This window comes from Actinia tenebrosa, unplaced genomic scaffold (genome assembly GCF_029948245.1).
Source record: "Actinia tenebrosa isolate PJP-AT-01 unplaced genomic scaffold, QUT_ActTen_1.0 PGA_scaffold10__47_contigs__length_13832649, whole genome shotgun sequence".
In the NCBI taxonomy this organism is placed as follows: Eukaryota; Metazoa; Cnidaria; class Anthozoa; order Actiniaria; family Actiniidae; genus Actinia; species Actinia tenebrosa.
The window spans coordinates 8,314,678-8,330,762 of NW_028292570.1; the positions used below are offsets into that span (position 1 = coordinate 8,314,678).

The window sequence follows — 16,085 nt, forward strand, 5'->3', positions numbered from 1 at the left end:
TATATGCTAGCCTACTTTGTGGCGATTCCTAATCACCCTTTCAATATATGGACTGTATTACGTGCGAACTACCAGCCGATTGCATTACGCCGCCGCGTAAAAAATACACCTGCCTTCATTGCGGCAAGGTATTTCTTGAAGGATCCCATTGGTGCTCCGCGGCAGACATTACGAATGCAGAGGACTCTCAGGCTCATACTTGACTACGTCAAATGCCCACCTGCCATCCTTTTTACCATGACTCATAACATGGGTAACATCCTGCCCTTCGATGGCGTACCTTATCCTATCAGGCGCCCAAAGGGTGTATGTTCTTTTTTTATTCTTTAAGACCAAACGCAGGCGGTCCAAGTCTTCAAAGACCACATAATTCTTTATCTCGTAAATCTCCCCCACCACCAAATCCCTCCAGTGCGTTTGTATGAACTTTAACTCGTTAAATTTATCCTTGTCCATATATTCTATGAAATATCTTTAAGTGTGTCGCCAAAGTCTCCGAGGTTTTAAAGACCTTACAACACCACCTGCAGGGAATTCGTAGGTGTTCAGCATACGCAGTGATCTCCCTGCAAATGACATCGTAGTCGCTGCTTACGAGCACCTTATAGCCGTTTTCTTCATACCTCTGTAAGAGCAGTTGCTGATCCTCAGATAACCTGCCATTGCCTTTTGGGGTCTTTAGCTCTATGCAGAATCCACGGTAATGTGTGTGCGCATTCAAGATCATTAAGTCGGGTTGACCGCGTTGATATCCTTTCTGCCAGCACTTTATACGTTTGCCGTCTGAATCCTGCAGTTCACCTAGACCAGGGGCTATGAGCATTTGGGGGTAAAACTTGCGGATGTAGTCCACCACCTTTTTATGCAGGTCGAACTCATTTTCTATTTTGAATACCAACTTGTTTGGACCGTCGAAGCGCTTGTCTATTGCATATTTACCCGTCTTACGCAGCGCGGGTAGGACTTCCTCAAAGGCCCAATCACGAAACTCCACAGCTTTGGGTAGTTTGGAGCTAAATATCAGTTCGTACAAACCAGGTTCGGATATAAACACGGAATGTGGCTGTGCGTTAGCAAGGGAGCGGTGATTTGGAGCCCCCCTTAGCTCATCCAACCTTTTCTTGTATTTATCAGAGACGTGATCCTTAATTGCATCTCTAGGGCGCTCATAGCCCAACGCCAAAGCCACCTCCTTCGCTTTGAAGTACAAAGTTTCGCCTTGCACTATGCATTGCAGTTTCGTACCGTTGTTTTCAAATATTTGCAGCATTGTATATCTAAGAAATATTTTAACCTTAATATGCAACACTTTTAAGTTGGTTCATTTCCACGCTCAGTTGCGCGTCAGACACGACGAAGACGTAGCAGTTTATCTTGTCGCTGTCGCCCGCGGAGGAGTTCTTGGTGCGCTTGATCTCCAATGTTATGCCATCCTGCGTATTTACTAGACGTAAACCCTGACCATGTAGGTCTTCGTCGTTAATGGTGCGCATATCAATCCACAGCGCATACTTATCCTTAAAGAATTCCTCAGGGTTAATTTGGTCGCCAAACTTGCGCATTGCCTCCCTGTACACGTCTGCGGGCTTTATTCCCTGCGAATATACTTTGTTTGGAACGCCGTTGATGTTCACGCCGACGTTGGTAATGTTGGGGTTGTGGAACGCTTCGGAGTCGCGCTTACCGGCTTCGTAGGGTTTGGCAAACACCAGCATTAACCCCGTGAGACTTCTTCGCGGGAGGTTAATGCTTTGGTTGATAACCTCATCCGTCTTATCCAAGAAGCTAAATGTCTTATACATTACTACGTGGTCGTATAAGAATGCCTTTCCGGAGCTGTATTCCATGCCGGCGCTACGTGCTAAATCTTCGCTGTACACGGTTTCGTACTGTAATTCTAGATTAGTGATAGAATAAGGATCAACAGTCCCGCTAATTGCGCTGTCCATGCCTCCTAGAATGTTCGTAGTGTCCGCCAGGGTTACTTCAAACTGCAACTCTGCCAATTGTCTGGGGTAATACACGCCATGGTTTGTAATTACTTCAAAGTCCAAAGGGATAACGTATTTGGTACCGTACGCAGTTACTACCCTTGTTGCGTCTGCTACTGCGGTCGCATCGCCGGAGTCCGTAGGCGCTGGGTTAGTGTCGCTGCGAAGCTTACGAAGGATAACGCTTCCGATTCCCTGCTCTATCTTTTGTGCACGGTCAAAGGCCGTCAACCATAAATCTTTGTACGTGGTGTACAGATCGTACCTATTTAAGTCTAAGAGGGATTCCCCGGCAAACTTGATTCTCATCTTAGAGACGAGGTTCCTACCCACATTATTGACGGCATAGCGCTTGTCCTTGGTGCTGGGCTGCACCGCTAGGTCAAACCTTAACGCCAGGGTGCCAGGAACCAATACTAGGTTATCCGTTAGGCGGGGTACGCCTACGTACAGGGTTTCTCCAGGCTTTGCGCTAGAAGGTGTGAATGTGACCCTGTGAAAGGTGCGTTCTGCTTTCAGCCCGCCAACCTGCTTAGGTAATACGTTGGGATTTAACTTTGAGCTTATCATATATAATGGAAGTAGAAGGAACGGATTTCGATCCCCTTACCGAAGAAGGTCAAGTTGATATTAATGACGAAGAATATGAAACCCTGCTTCCTGATGACAATGTAGACCCCCGAGGCCTTTTTGAGAAATTGCTGAACAAGTATGGCAGCAGGGCCCGCGATGCTATGCGTTCCTTAAGAGATAAATTCAAGTCTAAGAACCCCCACACGCCCATTCCAGAATACTTACAAATGGAATCCCTTGGCGTGCGGTCGGACTTAATAGCGAACATCATCGAGGACCTAAGGGAGCGATACCCAAACATAAACCTGGCTCTTTTGGACTTCCAAATAGGAGATAGAGGGCAGGTTCAAGTTAGAGAATCGGGTAGGGAAAAATGGCACGACCTGTATCAAAGGAAGAATTCCCACCTGCTTAATAACCAGCTTCCAAAAGGAGTCACAAATGCGCTGGGAGCGCCCAACTTGACGATGCTAAGCACTTCGACTCAAAGGGATACAGAAGTTGCTCAAAGGGCCTTTATTAGGGGCATTTCGAACCCTGGCTACAAAGATGCCCTCAGATCCGCAATCAGACTGCAAGAGGAGCGTCAAGAAAGACTTAGCCAATTGGGGAGCGACGAGACTGCTGAAAAGGAAGCACTTAAGAAGGAAATACAGGAAAATAACATAACCATTGATGACCTTACGCGACAACTCGACTACGTAACCAAGGAAGAAGGCGGTATCGTCAGTCGCTTCGAAGCCGTCCAAGAGGAAAACCAAGCATTGCAGGAACGTATAAGAGAATTGGAAGACGAATTCATTAAACAAAATGAACTAACTACTAAAAGCCATGCCGACGAAATCGTAGACTTTAGGAATAGACTTTCTAAGGCGTTGGACGAAAAAAGCGACGCAAGGAATCAGCTAAGGGCTGCTTTGAATGAAGCGGCGGGAAAAGACACGGAACTACAGCGCTTAGGACAAGAATTAATGGAGTCTGTTGACAGAGAAAGGCAATTGATGGTGGACAAGGCAGTGGCGGAGGAACAAATACGGCAACTTCGACAGGCCGTCGAAGACTTGGAGTACGAAATAGATCGACAGCGAGTAATAATCGAAGATCAAACTCGCCCTGAAGAAGAAAGGGAGGCAGCCCAAAAGGAAGTAGAAACCCTTCAGGAAAGACTGGCGGAATTACAAACGCAAATAGAAGGTAAGGAAAAGGAGCTGGGGCTTACCTCCAAGGAAAAGATAAAAAGAGCTTTGGTGAAATATGGCGTGCCGCTGGTATTTGCGGTTGCTATTTCGAGCGTAGTAGGCGTGATCTCGTCCGCGCTTAAGGCTACAGGCGCACAGGTAAAGAAATTAGGCAATGGGCTAACGGACTTGGGAAAAAAGATGGCAGCCGGTCTTCCTGGGCTGCTGGGTTCGGTTGTTTCCTTGGCACTTAGGGCCGGCGGAGAACTGCTGAAGTTCGTGGGGAATAACATTTGGATCTTGGTCGTCGCTATTGGAGTGGTACTTCTGAAGAAGATGAAGGGTTAATCTTATCCTTGTATGTTATGTCGGGCTTATCGTCGTCAGCCGCACGAGGCGTCCTCGACTGGGGATAAGTAAAGATAGTATTCGCGCCGCCCTGATAATTTGGGGCTAGCGGCAGCACGCTCATAGTGGAAATGGGTTTATGACTCCAAACCGCATCTTTAATATTGCTACCCACACCAATGCTATTTATCCTTACACTGCTAAGTCTCGACCCATCGCTGGTAGCATCATCGGGAAATATTTGTAACTTAGCATACTCACAATTAACTATCATATGAAACGTAACCGGCGTTAAGTCTTCTATGCTAATTTTGTTTGGCTCCATCGAAAAGTGAACCGCTCTTCTGCCGTTCGAAGAAGTTCGATAGGAAGGCAAAGGCTCGTCATTTTCATCAACGAGTCTAAATCCTACGTTCGCGGTAATTGCCGTGTTAATGCAAATGGTGCAAATAACTAATGCAGGTCCGCCAACTTTTACCCACATTCCCGTATCGAACCACTCATGTCCTTCGTACTCCTTCACGTCTAAGTAGCGAACGTAGCGCATTTCACTTAAATGTGGATTCATATATTACAGAAAAACAGGCTCCCTTGGGTAGGTAACGAGGTCATTTTCTAAAGGCTTATTACCGTCAAGGTGCTTATGGTTTTGTGGTTATAAGTCTTATCTCTTTGATCTTCTATGCTATTCACACAAACGCTCCCAGTGTCGTCTACGCGTATTTGCAGCTTTACCTTTCCGTGGCAGTCGGCAACCATGTGTAAAGTCCAAACCGATAAATTCTCGGTGCTATTCGTTGGCGGCTCTACGGAGAAATGCGTAGGCTCCCTGTTGTTCGTTTTCGTACGCATAGGCTGCAGTACGCCATTGTCATCGCAGAAACGAAATCCTACGTTGGCATGGCTGCTCGTGCCAATGCAAATACTACAAAGGATTAATTTCTTCCCTGAGTAGTTCAAATTCACGGACATGCCCGTGACATCAACCCAAGAGCTCTGGGTGTATTTTTTCTCGCCTGTGTAAGTCGTATAGACACAATCCACTCCAGCTACGTAGGGGTTGTTCATCGCCATATATAATAGCTCAGACCAATGCTTGCAGCTGCTAAGCCGGCCTTTAGCAGGTTATGGTCATATTCCTCGGTAACCTTCTTTACTGGTTTCTTTGGTGGCTTTTCTACATGCGCCTTCTTTGATGGTTTTTCTACGTGCTCCTTCTTTGGCTTCTCCACGAAATGGGGAATGTTCCTAAGAGTGTCAGAGTTCACGTCATTCACCCCAAACTTCATATCCTTAGTAGCTCGTTGAAGTTTGTTGTTGTAACCCACGACGGAATCGGCGTTGATGACCAAATTACTTGGCATTAACCAACAACCAGGACTCAAGGCATAATCCAGTCTAACCTTTGATTGCTGCACCGCAAGTTGATATCTTTGAACTGACTTAGAAATCTCATTCTCGATAACAGCGCTTTCGAAGAGAACGAGGAATACTTGTTGGGTTTCCTGTGACGCACCGGAGGCACTCACGATAGGGCTGCGGGTGCTAACTTGGGCGCCAAGGACGCAATAGACGAAGGCTTCAATACTTCGGTTAATTCTTGCTTGGTTCTTCAAACCAATACCTTTTGCGGCAAAGAAAGGCGCCCATGGATATTTCTCTTTGCTTTCTATGAAGTAAATTAAAGTACCCCTCGATGCTTTACCACCAAGGTCGGAGAATTCCCATCTGCTGGGGTATCCCATTCCGGCCCTTTCTATGCTGGCTCCGACGTATGAAGCATAAGTGTACGTTTCTCCTAAACCATGTGCGGCACCTTCTTTATTACGAAAGTCAGGATTCGTTAGGTTGAATTCATTTTTTAAACGCTCCCATGCGACTTTATCATACTTATTATCCTTCGCGTTAAAGACAGTATCACTAGGAAGAGGTGCTCCTAGTTCAAACAATATTCTGCGGATGGTAAAAGCAACATGAAATCGCAGGAAAGGAATATGGAACATATCCGCGGCTACTCCGCATCCTTTCGTCGCAGCCCAGACAGCAAAGTTTAACTGCTGCGGCCAATACCGCATGTTAGGCCCTGCAAGCCATTCGCGGGCTTCTTTACCTGACGTATGCTTGATGCGCGTTTCTCTGAAGATGTCTCTAACCTTCATCTTAAAGGAAGACTTACCTACGGGTATTTTTAAAGTGGTAACCAAATCTTCGAAACCCTTCGTGTCTTTATTATCGTAAAATGGATATTCTTCATCCGTAAGCAGTAAATTCTCTGGGAAGTTGGGCTTCGGCTTTTCTTTATGCTTAACGGTCACCTTTGGCTCCAAGTCCGCATTGCTGTACATCCTGGAGCCTTTATAGTAAATCCCATCGGATCTTCTTTCGAACTTACTAGCATCCGCGTGCGGAAACATCTTCCTAAATGCTCTCCAGTTGGCATAATCCCGGTTGTCGTGATGTGGCTGCTCCTCTATGTCATTCCCAAAAGCGTCGTACATTAGTATATAATGGATGTTATACCTTCAGCACCTCAGTTGTACCCAGATGTTCCCACCATAGGTCCTACAGAATTGAACGCCGAGAACTTTCGTTTAAACAAGGCGAACTTAATACTGGCTTACTTGGAAGGGCAAGCGAAACACTATGAAGAGGTTAGAAAAAAGTACGCTAGAGCCCGAAGCATCTTGCATAAAATCGCGATAACTTCCGGCTCCATGTCCGTGGCGTTAACAGGCACCGGCGTTGCTACTTCGCTTACCGGGCCTGGAATAGTCATTGGCATTCCTTTGGCAAGCGTTGGAGCTGTCTGCGGCATTGTTTCCGCTGTTACGACAGGCATTATAAAGCAATTGTCCGGTAAGATATCCAAGCACGACACTCATATAGCCCTAGCAAGAGCAAAGGCTAACACCATTGCCGACTTAGTGTCTCAGGCTCTGCGGGACCGCCGCATAGACGACACGGAGTTTTCTTTGATCCTCGCGGAGGAAAAGAAATACGGCGAATTAAAGTCGGGTAATAAAAAAACCATAGTGAAAGATCTTTCCGAGGAATCTCGCAAAAAGATCTACCAGGAGGCAAAAGAAGATCTACAAAGAAAACTCGCTCAGTAGACATCTGCTTTGAAAAGAACGTAGGGGGATTTCGACTGCACATTTCATCTTCTCGGAATCCATTCTAATAGGGGGTGGTTGGGGTCTATTTCGTAAAATATTTCGTAAATTACGTCGGGGTAATAAGGAATATCCTTATCCAGCCGACAGAATAACCACTCGGCCCTTTGCATATCTGGGACATGAGGAATACGCCTACCGGTAATTTCAGACAAAAGATAGGGAATAGCTTTGTAATATTTCCCTAGCTTTAATTTTTTCAATGTCTTTCGTAGACTTTGCGGCGAGGGCTCTTCCAAATTGTCCACGATCTCCCGCGTGTCTAAATACACCGGATGCAACCCCTGGATATGACTCATCCAGTCCCTGAAGTATTTCAACCTCTTATATGGCGTTTTCGTGCGACCTCCATTGGCGTAATACTGTTCTTTGGTAACATTTGGCACCGCATTACGAATATTCTTACCACACTCGTAACACTGTGCTGACGTGTCCTCCTCTATCTGCATTTTTTTACCACAACACCAAAAGAGTTCTGGCTTAGGTACGATAACTTTAAACCTTAAACAAATTATGCAAACATCACCGACGAACTTCTTACACTCATGCATCGTATATCTAAAGAATATCTTTCCCTCTGTTTGCGACCCCAACAGAGCAGCAGTTAGGCACCTTTCGCGCTGCCGGCGGATCACGCAAGACCCCCTGTTCCGCGGGTTACCGACCTCCAAAAACCCACCCCCCCCTGGTGTTTTTCGACTTTCGATTTTTGGCAATGCCGGCGCTTCGCGAGTCCGCCTAACTGCTGCTCCCTTTTCTCTTTGTTGTTTTCGAGGAGCGAAGCGAAGGAACACCTGGCCGCACGAGATATATTTTCAACGAGCAGCCTCGCTTTATTATTTATCTCCTCACTTTATAGTTCACTTCCTGTCAAACCGCATTTTCTATATCCAGTTGGCAAAACAGAGAAAGCAACGCTTGATAAACTTATGAAGTGAGTCCTCTTGAACCGACTTCAATTTACTAACGCTAGAGAAATTGGTGGCTAGCTCGACAAATGAAGCATTGTAAAATACATGATCGAACCTTTCTCTATATATTGTTAACGATTGTTGTGTAATGTACCCCGTTGAAACACGACGATAATTTTAAACCGGTTTTTCGAAAATACGAATCTCGTCAATCCAAATTAATTTGGAGGTTTAAAACTATCTTAATCTTACATGTTCTTTAGAATTTCGACTTGTTTTTTATGTAGTTTACCTTAATGTTTCAATCCCACGATTTATTCCGTGATAAACTTCACTTCCGCGTTAATGATCGTCCGTCGCTTCGAAGTTCAGCTTGTTTTCTTTATCAGACCAACAAAAATGCATCAGCCATTTATAAAAGAAACTGTTAAACATGAAACTTGTATAGACTAGATTTACTCCATGTCCGATACCACTGCGCGAATGATACGTTTCTTTATGCTGCTTCCAACTAGTCAAAGCCAAGTCAGTCAGCTATATCTACGACTTCGAATCTTACAATTGCTACAAACAAACTCGACTTAATACACCGTAACTTGTTCATGTGCGGGCATAGTTAGTTTATTGTAACTTGAACTTATACTTATTTATTGGTGGAAGAGGGAAATTAGACTTTATCCTACACGAAAACGAAGCGAAACACATTGATGCAAGAACTAGACAACGAAAATAAAGTCTAGCGCAATAAAGCTATAAAACTATAATAACTTTTTAGAACCCTCTAAATCCTTACCTTTAGCAAGTACTCTACTCACTATGCCTTAGTTAGCCTTGAATCTTATAGCGACACCAATTTCTCTTAGTTCTCCAAAATTGTCTCTAGTTTCTTCGACAACCTCAGTCTTGAATATATAATAGTTTACAGTCTGGTTGGTTGGGGGCTGTGCCCTTAAGCTAACACCCAGGTCATTTTCATCCAATAGAATCGTTGTATGCAAGCTATGACGTAAGTCTAAGCCAATCAAATATGTCTATTCAAGGGCACTAGGACACCGAATGTGGTTGGATTTCTATAGGTTTTTTTTTTCCTTTCGATTATTTGAATTAAATCAACGTTATACTTGTTTTCTTATCTTGTGTCACGTCGTAGGGTTCGAATTACTAGCGTTCGGGTCCGAGTGTGGGCCGAGGGAGATCGTGTTACCCCTGTCTAGGCTCGACAGTGGTTCGTATGTAGCGTGGCGAAACGGACTTCCATATGGCAGAACTGACCTAATAGCTCTTAGCCAATAGAAGACGTGCTTTTATCCACCAATCAGAATGCATGGTGAAACCGACTCATTGAATATCCCCCCTTGGGGGAAGGGGAGACATAGTTGAGACCACGTTGACCACGTTTTTATCTTCCAGTTGAGTGCGTACAGTATTCACTATTGTGTCCTCAAGCGCTTCATCAAGAATTCTTTTTGTCTTACTCTTGAAGACAATACCATGGTTAGTATACATTGAAATTCTGTTTATAAATATGGGAACATATAAATGAATTTTCATTTAGGGTTAGAACGGATAATAATCAGCTTGTAATGTTAGCCGTTTCAGCTGAAGCTGACCATCCAAAAATTAAATGTTGTTAATCTCACCTCCCGTTGTTTTATAAATTTCGAGTAATTCTTAATAGATTTGAAAAGAGGCTTTAACTAAAACTTATATGTCTGAATTCGGTCCAAGTGTTAAAACTTACTAAAGAAAGAAATCTTATGTTATAAAGACTTGGGATCGTTTTAACTTTGAACACCTCGCCGCTCTGTCTCAGAATTAAGCATGTCTTTTACGAACGAAGCTATGACAATAGAGGAACAATGGTTTAAAAGATTCCAAGAATTTTGAACGTTATAAATCGCTCGTATGTAATTTTGATAACCTGCTCATTCTCCAAATCAGCTATTGTTTGAAAGAAGTATATTTAGTAACCGAAGATCAGTACGGTGTCGGACAAACGCAGACTGCAGACTAAATATATTTGATAATAATTATCGTTTTGAATTTGTATCAATTTGTATTGTATTTTTTCCCCTTACAAACCTATTATATTGCAAATTATATAATAAAAATATAAAAGTATATAAAGGTACCGAACTATTTGTGTGATTGAACACTGTCGCCACTGTTGTCTCGTTCAGCGCGTTACAATGAAAATAGTCGTAAGTATACATCTCTAAAATGCATGTTCATTATATCATGTTCTATATACTAGTAAAGATGTTTATATATTTTCTTCTTTGCCTGGCGATATGGCTTATGATTTAGCCATTGTTATGTGGTGACTACAACCGTAGTAAAACTCAGCCGTCAGAGCTACCGAGAGCGTTGTCACTACGCTAGTATATCAAATAACAGTTGACAACGTAACAGATCAAACATAAACCAGACCCATTACCTGAATTAAGTAAATCCACAAGCCATTTTGCCAGGCAAATCCAAGTATAGAAAATAAGCACCAAGACTATGAACATGTACTATATAAAGGTGTATACTTAGGAAAAGCAAAGAGATAGTATGTTGCTTTTCGTTGACAATTCGTACGGTCAATTACAATAATTATTATCTTTCTTAATGACATGACCTTTACAAGGTCAATTGAACTCAAATTTATATGGTAAAACAAATCATACCACACAAACCAGACCCATTACCTGCATACAAGCACCGGAAGTCTATATGAAATGTTTTTGCTCTAAAGACAAATGCATAAAAAAATGAAGCTTTTAATATTTTGTTATCAGATATAAGAATAAGTAAAGGAATTTCAGATAATTCATCAACTTCTACCTCATTAAACTTAGAATATCTACAATGGGATGTGTAGAACTAACAGTAAATATACAAAATTATAAGATGCAAAGCAATCATAATGGAATTTTTTATCTTACCGTCGTAAATATATCATTTCAATGTATGAACCGACAATTTCAACTGACAATAATTATTCAGTCGAGTTGAAATATATTCTTGTCTCACAACTTGCATAAGGAAGAAGCATGACTTGAAGTAGCTGATATGGAAATCATTCCACTCTAAGCATTTGAGCTTGAGAATGTAGCCATTGGAATTTAGAATTTAGAATTTCAGAGAACACAAAAAACTATAAGATTCAAAGCAATACTTCTTTTTTCCATTTCCATTCAATGATCACAAATGTACCTAACATGCACAATAGTTGTGTCATGTATTATACAAACATTGCATATAAATCATATTTTGATTGAATTGTGAATTGTTTTTTTACTTATAGGAAGAGGAGAATTTTTTAGACACATCTACTAGTGGTAAGTCAAAAGATAAAGTGTAATATCCACCTCTCTGTCTATATAGTGGTCATACATGTAAATGTATCCCAGTACCTCAAGGTGACATCAAGCTATTTGATGCAGAATTAAATGCTAATTCCAAAAATGAACCTGAAAATGGGGTGTCATCACAAGCTTGATTTTGAGATTGAATTTTGAATACTACCACCTACATAAGATTGAAAGAAAATGAAAAAAGAGTGATTTGAGTTAAACTTATTGTTGGATAACTGAAATAAAATGTTTGAAAACAATTGTAATGAATAAGCCCAAAATCTATCATTTTGTTTATTTAATTTTAACTGAAAATCATGTTGAAATCATGACAACAAAAGCATGTCATCTTTTCCATAGGTTTTGATTATTACATTTTTTCCACAATATTGCCATATTCGTTGTATCGAGGCCCGCCTTTTCAAAACTTTGATTGGATTGTGGTCTTTTCCAAGCCGTCAATCATCTGGTGCTTATGCAAATGAAACCCCCAGCATGTTCAACTTCAACCTGTTGAAATCAAATTCAAGCTGTTTCTACACCTCAAATGTGATGTCTAAATCAAGTTGCTGCATTTAAATCATTGTAGTTGACTAAAATAGGGATTGAATATGGCACATCAAATTCGACATCTAAACTGGGCCTAAACTGACGCCTATTACAAGGTAGAAGAGTTGATTCCAGATTAATAGAAGGCTTTCAGTCTGAGTTGGCAAAAGCTTACTCTATTTCTCAGCTTTCAACAGTTCGTAATAATACTTATCAAACTCATGCATAATTATGAACCAAATACAATACAAAATCATAACCGTGAAGAGCGTTGGAAATCGGATACAGAATCCTGTTCATTTGCATAAGCTTTAACTTGAATTTTCTTAGCTAAAATGACTTCTTTACTTTAAAAAAATCTGTACCAGATGAGATTATGATCCTAGACGTTTGATAAGCAAGATGCAATGTTCACGTTCAAACTTCATAGGATTTAAATCCCATACAGATCAACCGTTCATGTTGTATATATTACACGTAAAGTAGTTTGAAACATTTGTAATTCTCAAAATATTATTAAAACCACTGAAATGATTTGCTTTCAAATACAAACAGAGCTAATTTGCAGTCAAATGTTTTGAAGAAACAAGTCAAAAGCTAATTTTTATAGTATGCTTCGTCTAATTCAACAGTCGTGAGACATTGTCAGTGCTGGAATGAGAACTCATAGCTCAAATATCCTGAGGTTATGAGTATGAGCAAAAATAAGACCAACAATACTTAGTAGAAAGAATACAGTTACTTGTTAATCATTTTCCGTTTAGAACTCCTTGGAATATTCTTGAGCCGTTCAGATTTTCAACAAGAGTGGCATAAGTTCAAAGGTTATATGCATAGGTGCCAGATGATTGACGGCTCAGAAAAGACCAAAATCCAATCAAAGTTTTGAAATGACGAGTTGCAATACAACAATTATGGCTGTATTGCCTGTTTACACTTGCAATGTATTTGGCAATTTTTGGAAATACATCCTTTATTTGTAATGGTATATAATCTTTATTTCCTGAATAAGACTATACAAATAAATTGCCCAAAAGTCACCAGTGTAAACAGGCCTTTAGAAAGTCCAAAGATATATAAAAAAATATAGGGTCCCATATTGAGTGCTTTGTCCCGTTGAAGTTCAAAACATATATGGTTCCTCCATAAGTTTTTGTATTTTTTCAACGATATTTCCTTGCATGCTCACCATGGGCTCAAATCAAATGTTTAAAAGTAGTCAATCACCTTAATCAGATTTTGATAACGATTGCCAATCTAATATACATGCATATTTTTTGTAGGTAATGTGAATTTAAATGCTTGTGAGCAATCAGATTATGAATTGCTTGCAGCTGCTGTCCTTCATTTCACCCCTGCTCATTCATCAATGTCTAAAGATGTTCTTGACAGTGATGAGCTGGCAAAGATAAAAGGCTTTTATACCAAGCACAGAAAACGACTGTATGACCGTAACTGCACTCAGAGGCCCATATATACATTAAAGGTTGACAAAGACAAAGTAGAGTTTGACAGAAATGGTGTTCCTATTGTTAGGATACATACCTACGTTAAAGGTCAGGTGACTTGCACTAAACAACTGCTTTACAAGGAGTCCATGGAGGTCGTTCTTAAAGAATTGCATTACATTAAAGCTACAGAGGACTCAACCACTTGCCTAACTGGTGGCATTAATGCACTGAGCAAATTGTTCTCTTCCAAATATGTATTTAAGGGAAGTTTCAAAGTCATAAAATGCTTTCTCTCTAAATGTCACAGCTGCAGAGTGAATTTACCTCTCCCAGCAACAAGCAGGCCACCTACCATTCCAATTCGCACATTTAGACCTCATGAGCGCCTGCAGTGTGATCTTATTGACATGGCTCCAAAGAAGCACAGAAGTTTCATGGCAGCCAACAAGTGGGGATATCGCTACATATTAACCATTAAATGTTGTTTTTCAAAATTTTGTTGGCTGTTCCCTATCCCATCAAAGTCTGCAGCAGACGTATATAAAGTGCTCAGGCTACTCTTCATCAAAGAGGGAGCTCCTACTATTCTACAGTCAGATAATGGTGGTGAGTTCATTGCTGGTGTAATAAAGAATCTTGGCCAGGAGTTCAACATCAAGCTCATCCATGGCAGACCATACCATCCTCAATCTCAAGGGCAAGTAGAGAATTTGAATAAGCAAGTGAAAAGATGTTTGGCTAGGTTTTTGCAATGTGTTGGGGTAGAAAAGCAAGCCAATTTGTGGCCAATATTGTTATCTGGCATAGCCGACATCCTTAATAACAGGTGGCACAGTACCATAAATGACATTCCATTCCGTGTGTACAGAAACAGAGAGCCATCAAGTGTCACTACACATATTGTCCCCGATGATGAGTTTTTGGTGTCTTCTCTTGAAGAACCAAGCCTCAGTGACTTTGAATTTGATGAGGAAGAATTTGGAATGGAATGTCGCAATGAAGTTACGCTTCCTGAAATTGACATCAGTTCAGATGTCATCTTGTCCTCTTCTTTTGGTAATCTGCCTGATATTGCTGCTGGATTCCTAAAAAATGCTTTGAATTATGATGACGATTTTTCAGAGCAACAAGAAGTGGAAGAATGTTCTGGAACGTTCTTGAAGCCACTGAGTACACCATTCAAAAGAACATCAAAAGGTCAAAGGCTGGTGCTGTAAGGTTTAATGTCGGTGATCAAGTTATTTACCAGGTTCAACAGGAGGGAAAAACCAAGCTAAAGAAAAGAGATCCCTTTCAAACACTGAATAAAGTTGGAGTTATCAAGGAGGTGCTCCCTGGTGGTATGTACAGTGTAAGCGTTGAGGATAAGGAAAGCCATTCAGTGTTTGTCAAGTGCATATTTGGTGGTCAGATGGTAAAGCTCTCTCCTAAGTTGTCTCTACTTCCATCTTCAAGCAGCACTTGCCAATTTTCTGTTGAAGACCTGCACAACTCTATTTCTGATTATGGTTCTTTGGTAAGAGGGGAGTTGTATGATGCCAAGTTAAGGAGGAAAGCAAGTCAAAATTCACCAAAGAGTCTTCAAAACATTGATAAAATGTTTCAGGATTACTGCAATGTTCTTGATGCGGGATTCTTAGCAATGGTCTCCTCTTCATTACACAAAGCCAAGACCTCCCACTTCCATCAGTGTTTCGACAATGGGATGAAAGAGCTGAAGAATCATGGATTCAAGTACTTTCTTTATGGAGCACTCTACTGGGAGAGAGAAAGAAAAAAGAAGCTGAGTGAGTACTTGTCAGAGAATCTTTCTGCCATGAATCATCTTTCACAAGCTGTTTTGATTGCCTGAATGATGAGGATGTAAAGCCATGCAACCATTCCTGTTGTCAGGAAATGGTCTTGCATCTTGCTCTGAAGTCAGGTTTAATTGAAAAACAACATGATGGAGTTCTAGTTCTGTCTCTCAAAGGAAAGAGGATGAATGATTCTTCCTCAAACTTGAATAAGTCTGCATCTGAACCATCTCCTCAATCAAAAAAGGCTGCAGCTGAACCATCTCAATCAAAGAATGCTGCAGCTGAACCATCTCCTATATCCAAGAAGGCTGCAGCTGAACCATCTCCTATATCTAAGAAGGCTGCAGCTGAACCATCTCCTATATCCAAGAAGGCTGTAGCTGAACCCTCTCAATCCAAGAAGGCTGCAGCTGAACCAGCTCCTCTATCCCAGACGGCTGCATCTGCATTGCAAGAGCTAAAGAGCAAGTGTTTGTTAAAAACATTGGACTTTGATGAACATCATCAATTTTCTGAGAATGTTAAAGACCTCCTCTCAACCTGCTTATCAATAAATGCTAATGTTAAGCAGAATCTGAATTATCTTATAAAAGTAGTTCATAACCATGGCCCAGAAAATGTGACAAATCAGGTTCGGGTAAAAAACTCTGGAGGAGTTTGGATGCAGGTCCAAGGTATTAGCTCTTACTGTGGTTTATGTGCCATGAACAATGCTCTATCCTTGACCCCTGGTAGTTCCCCTGTTTTCACTATTGATGATCTCGACCTTGC

General features: G+C 41.4%; 1 protein-coding gene across 1 annotated transcript; it reads left to right on the forward strand.

The window, feature by feature from the left end:
- Positions 1-12,752: 12,752 nt before the first annotated feature.
- Positions 12,753-15,367, forward strand: LOC148912957 (uncharacterized). The gene is made up of 3 exons (XM_089026352.1): positions 12,753-12,756; positions 13,348-14,723; positions 14,765-15,367. Exons 1-3 carry the CDS (start codon positions 12,753-12,755, stop codon positions 15,365-15,367), a joined length of 1,983 nt encoding a protein of 660 aa, XP_088882478.1.
- The last annotated feature ends 718 nt before the right edge of the window (positions 15,368-16,085 follow it).

Excerpts from the sequence above, each read along its gene's own strand:
- LOC148912957 (XM_089026352.1), top strand. Across the intron at positions 14,724-14,764 it reads CATCAAAAGGTCAAAGGCTG|GTTCAACAGGAGGGAAAAAC; the intron begins GTGCTGTAAGGT and ends GTTATTTACCAG.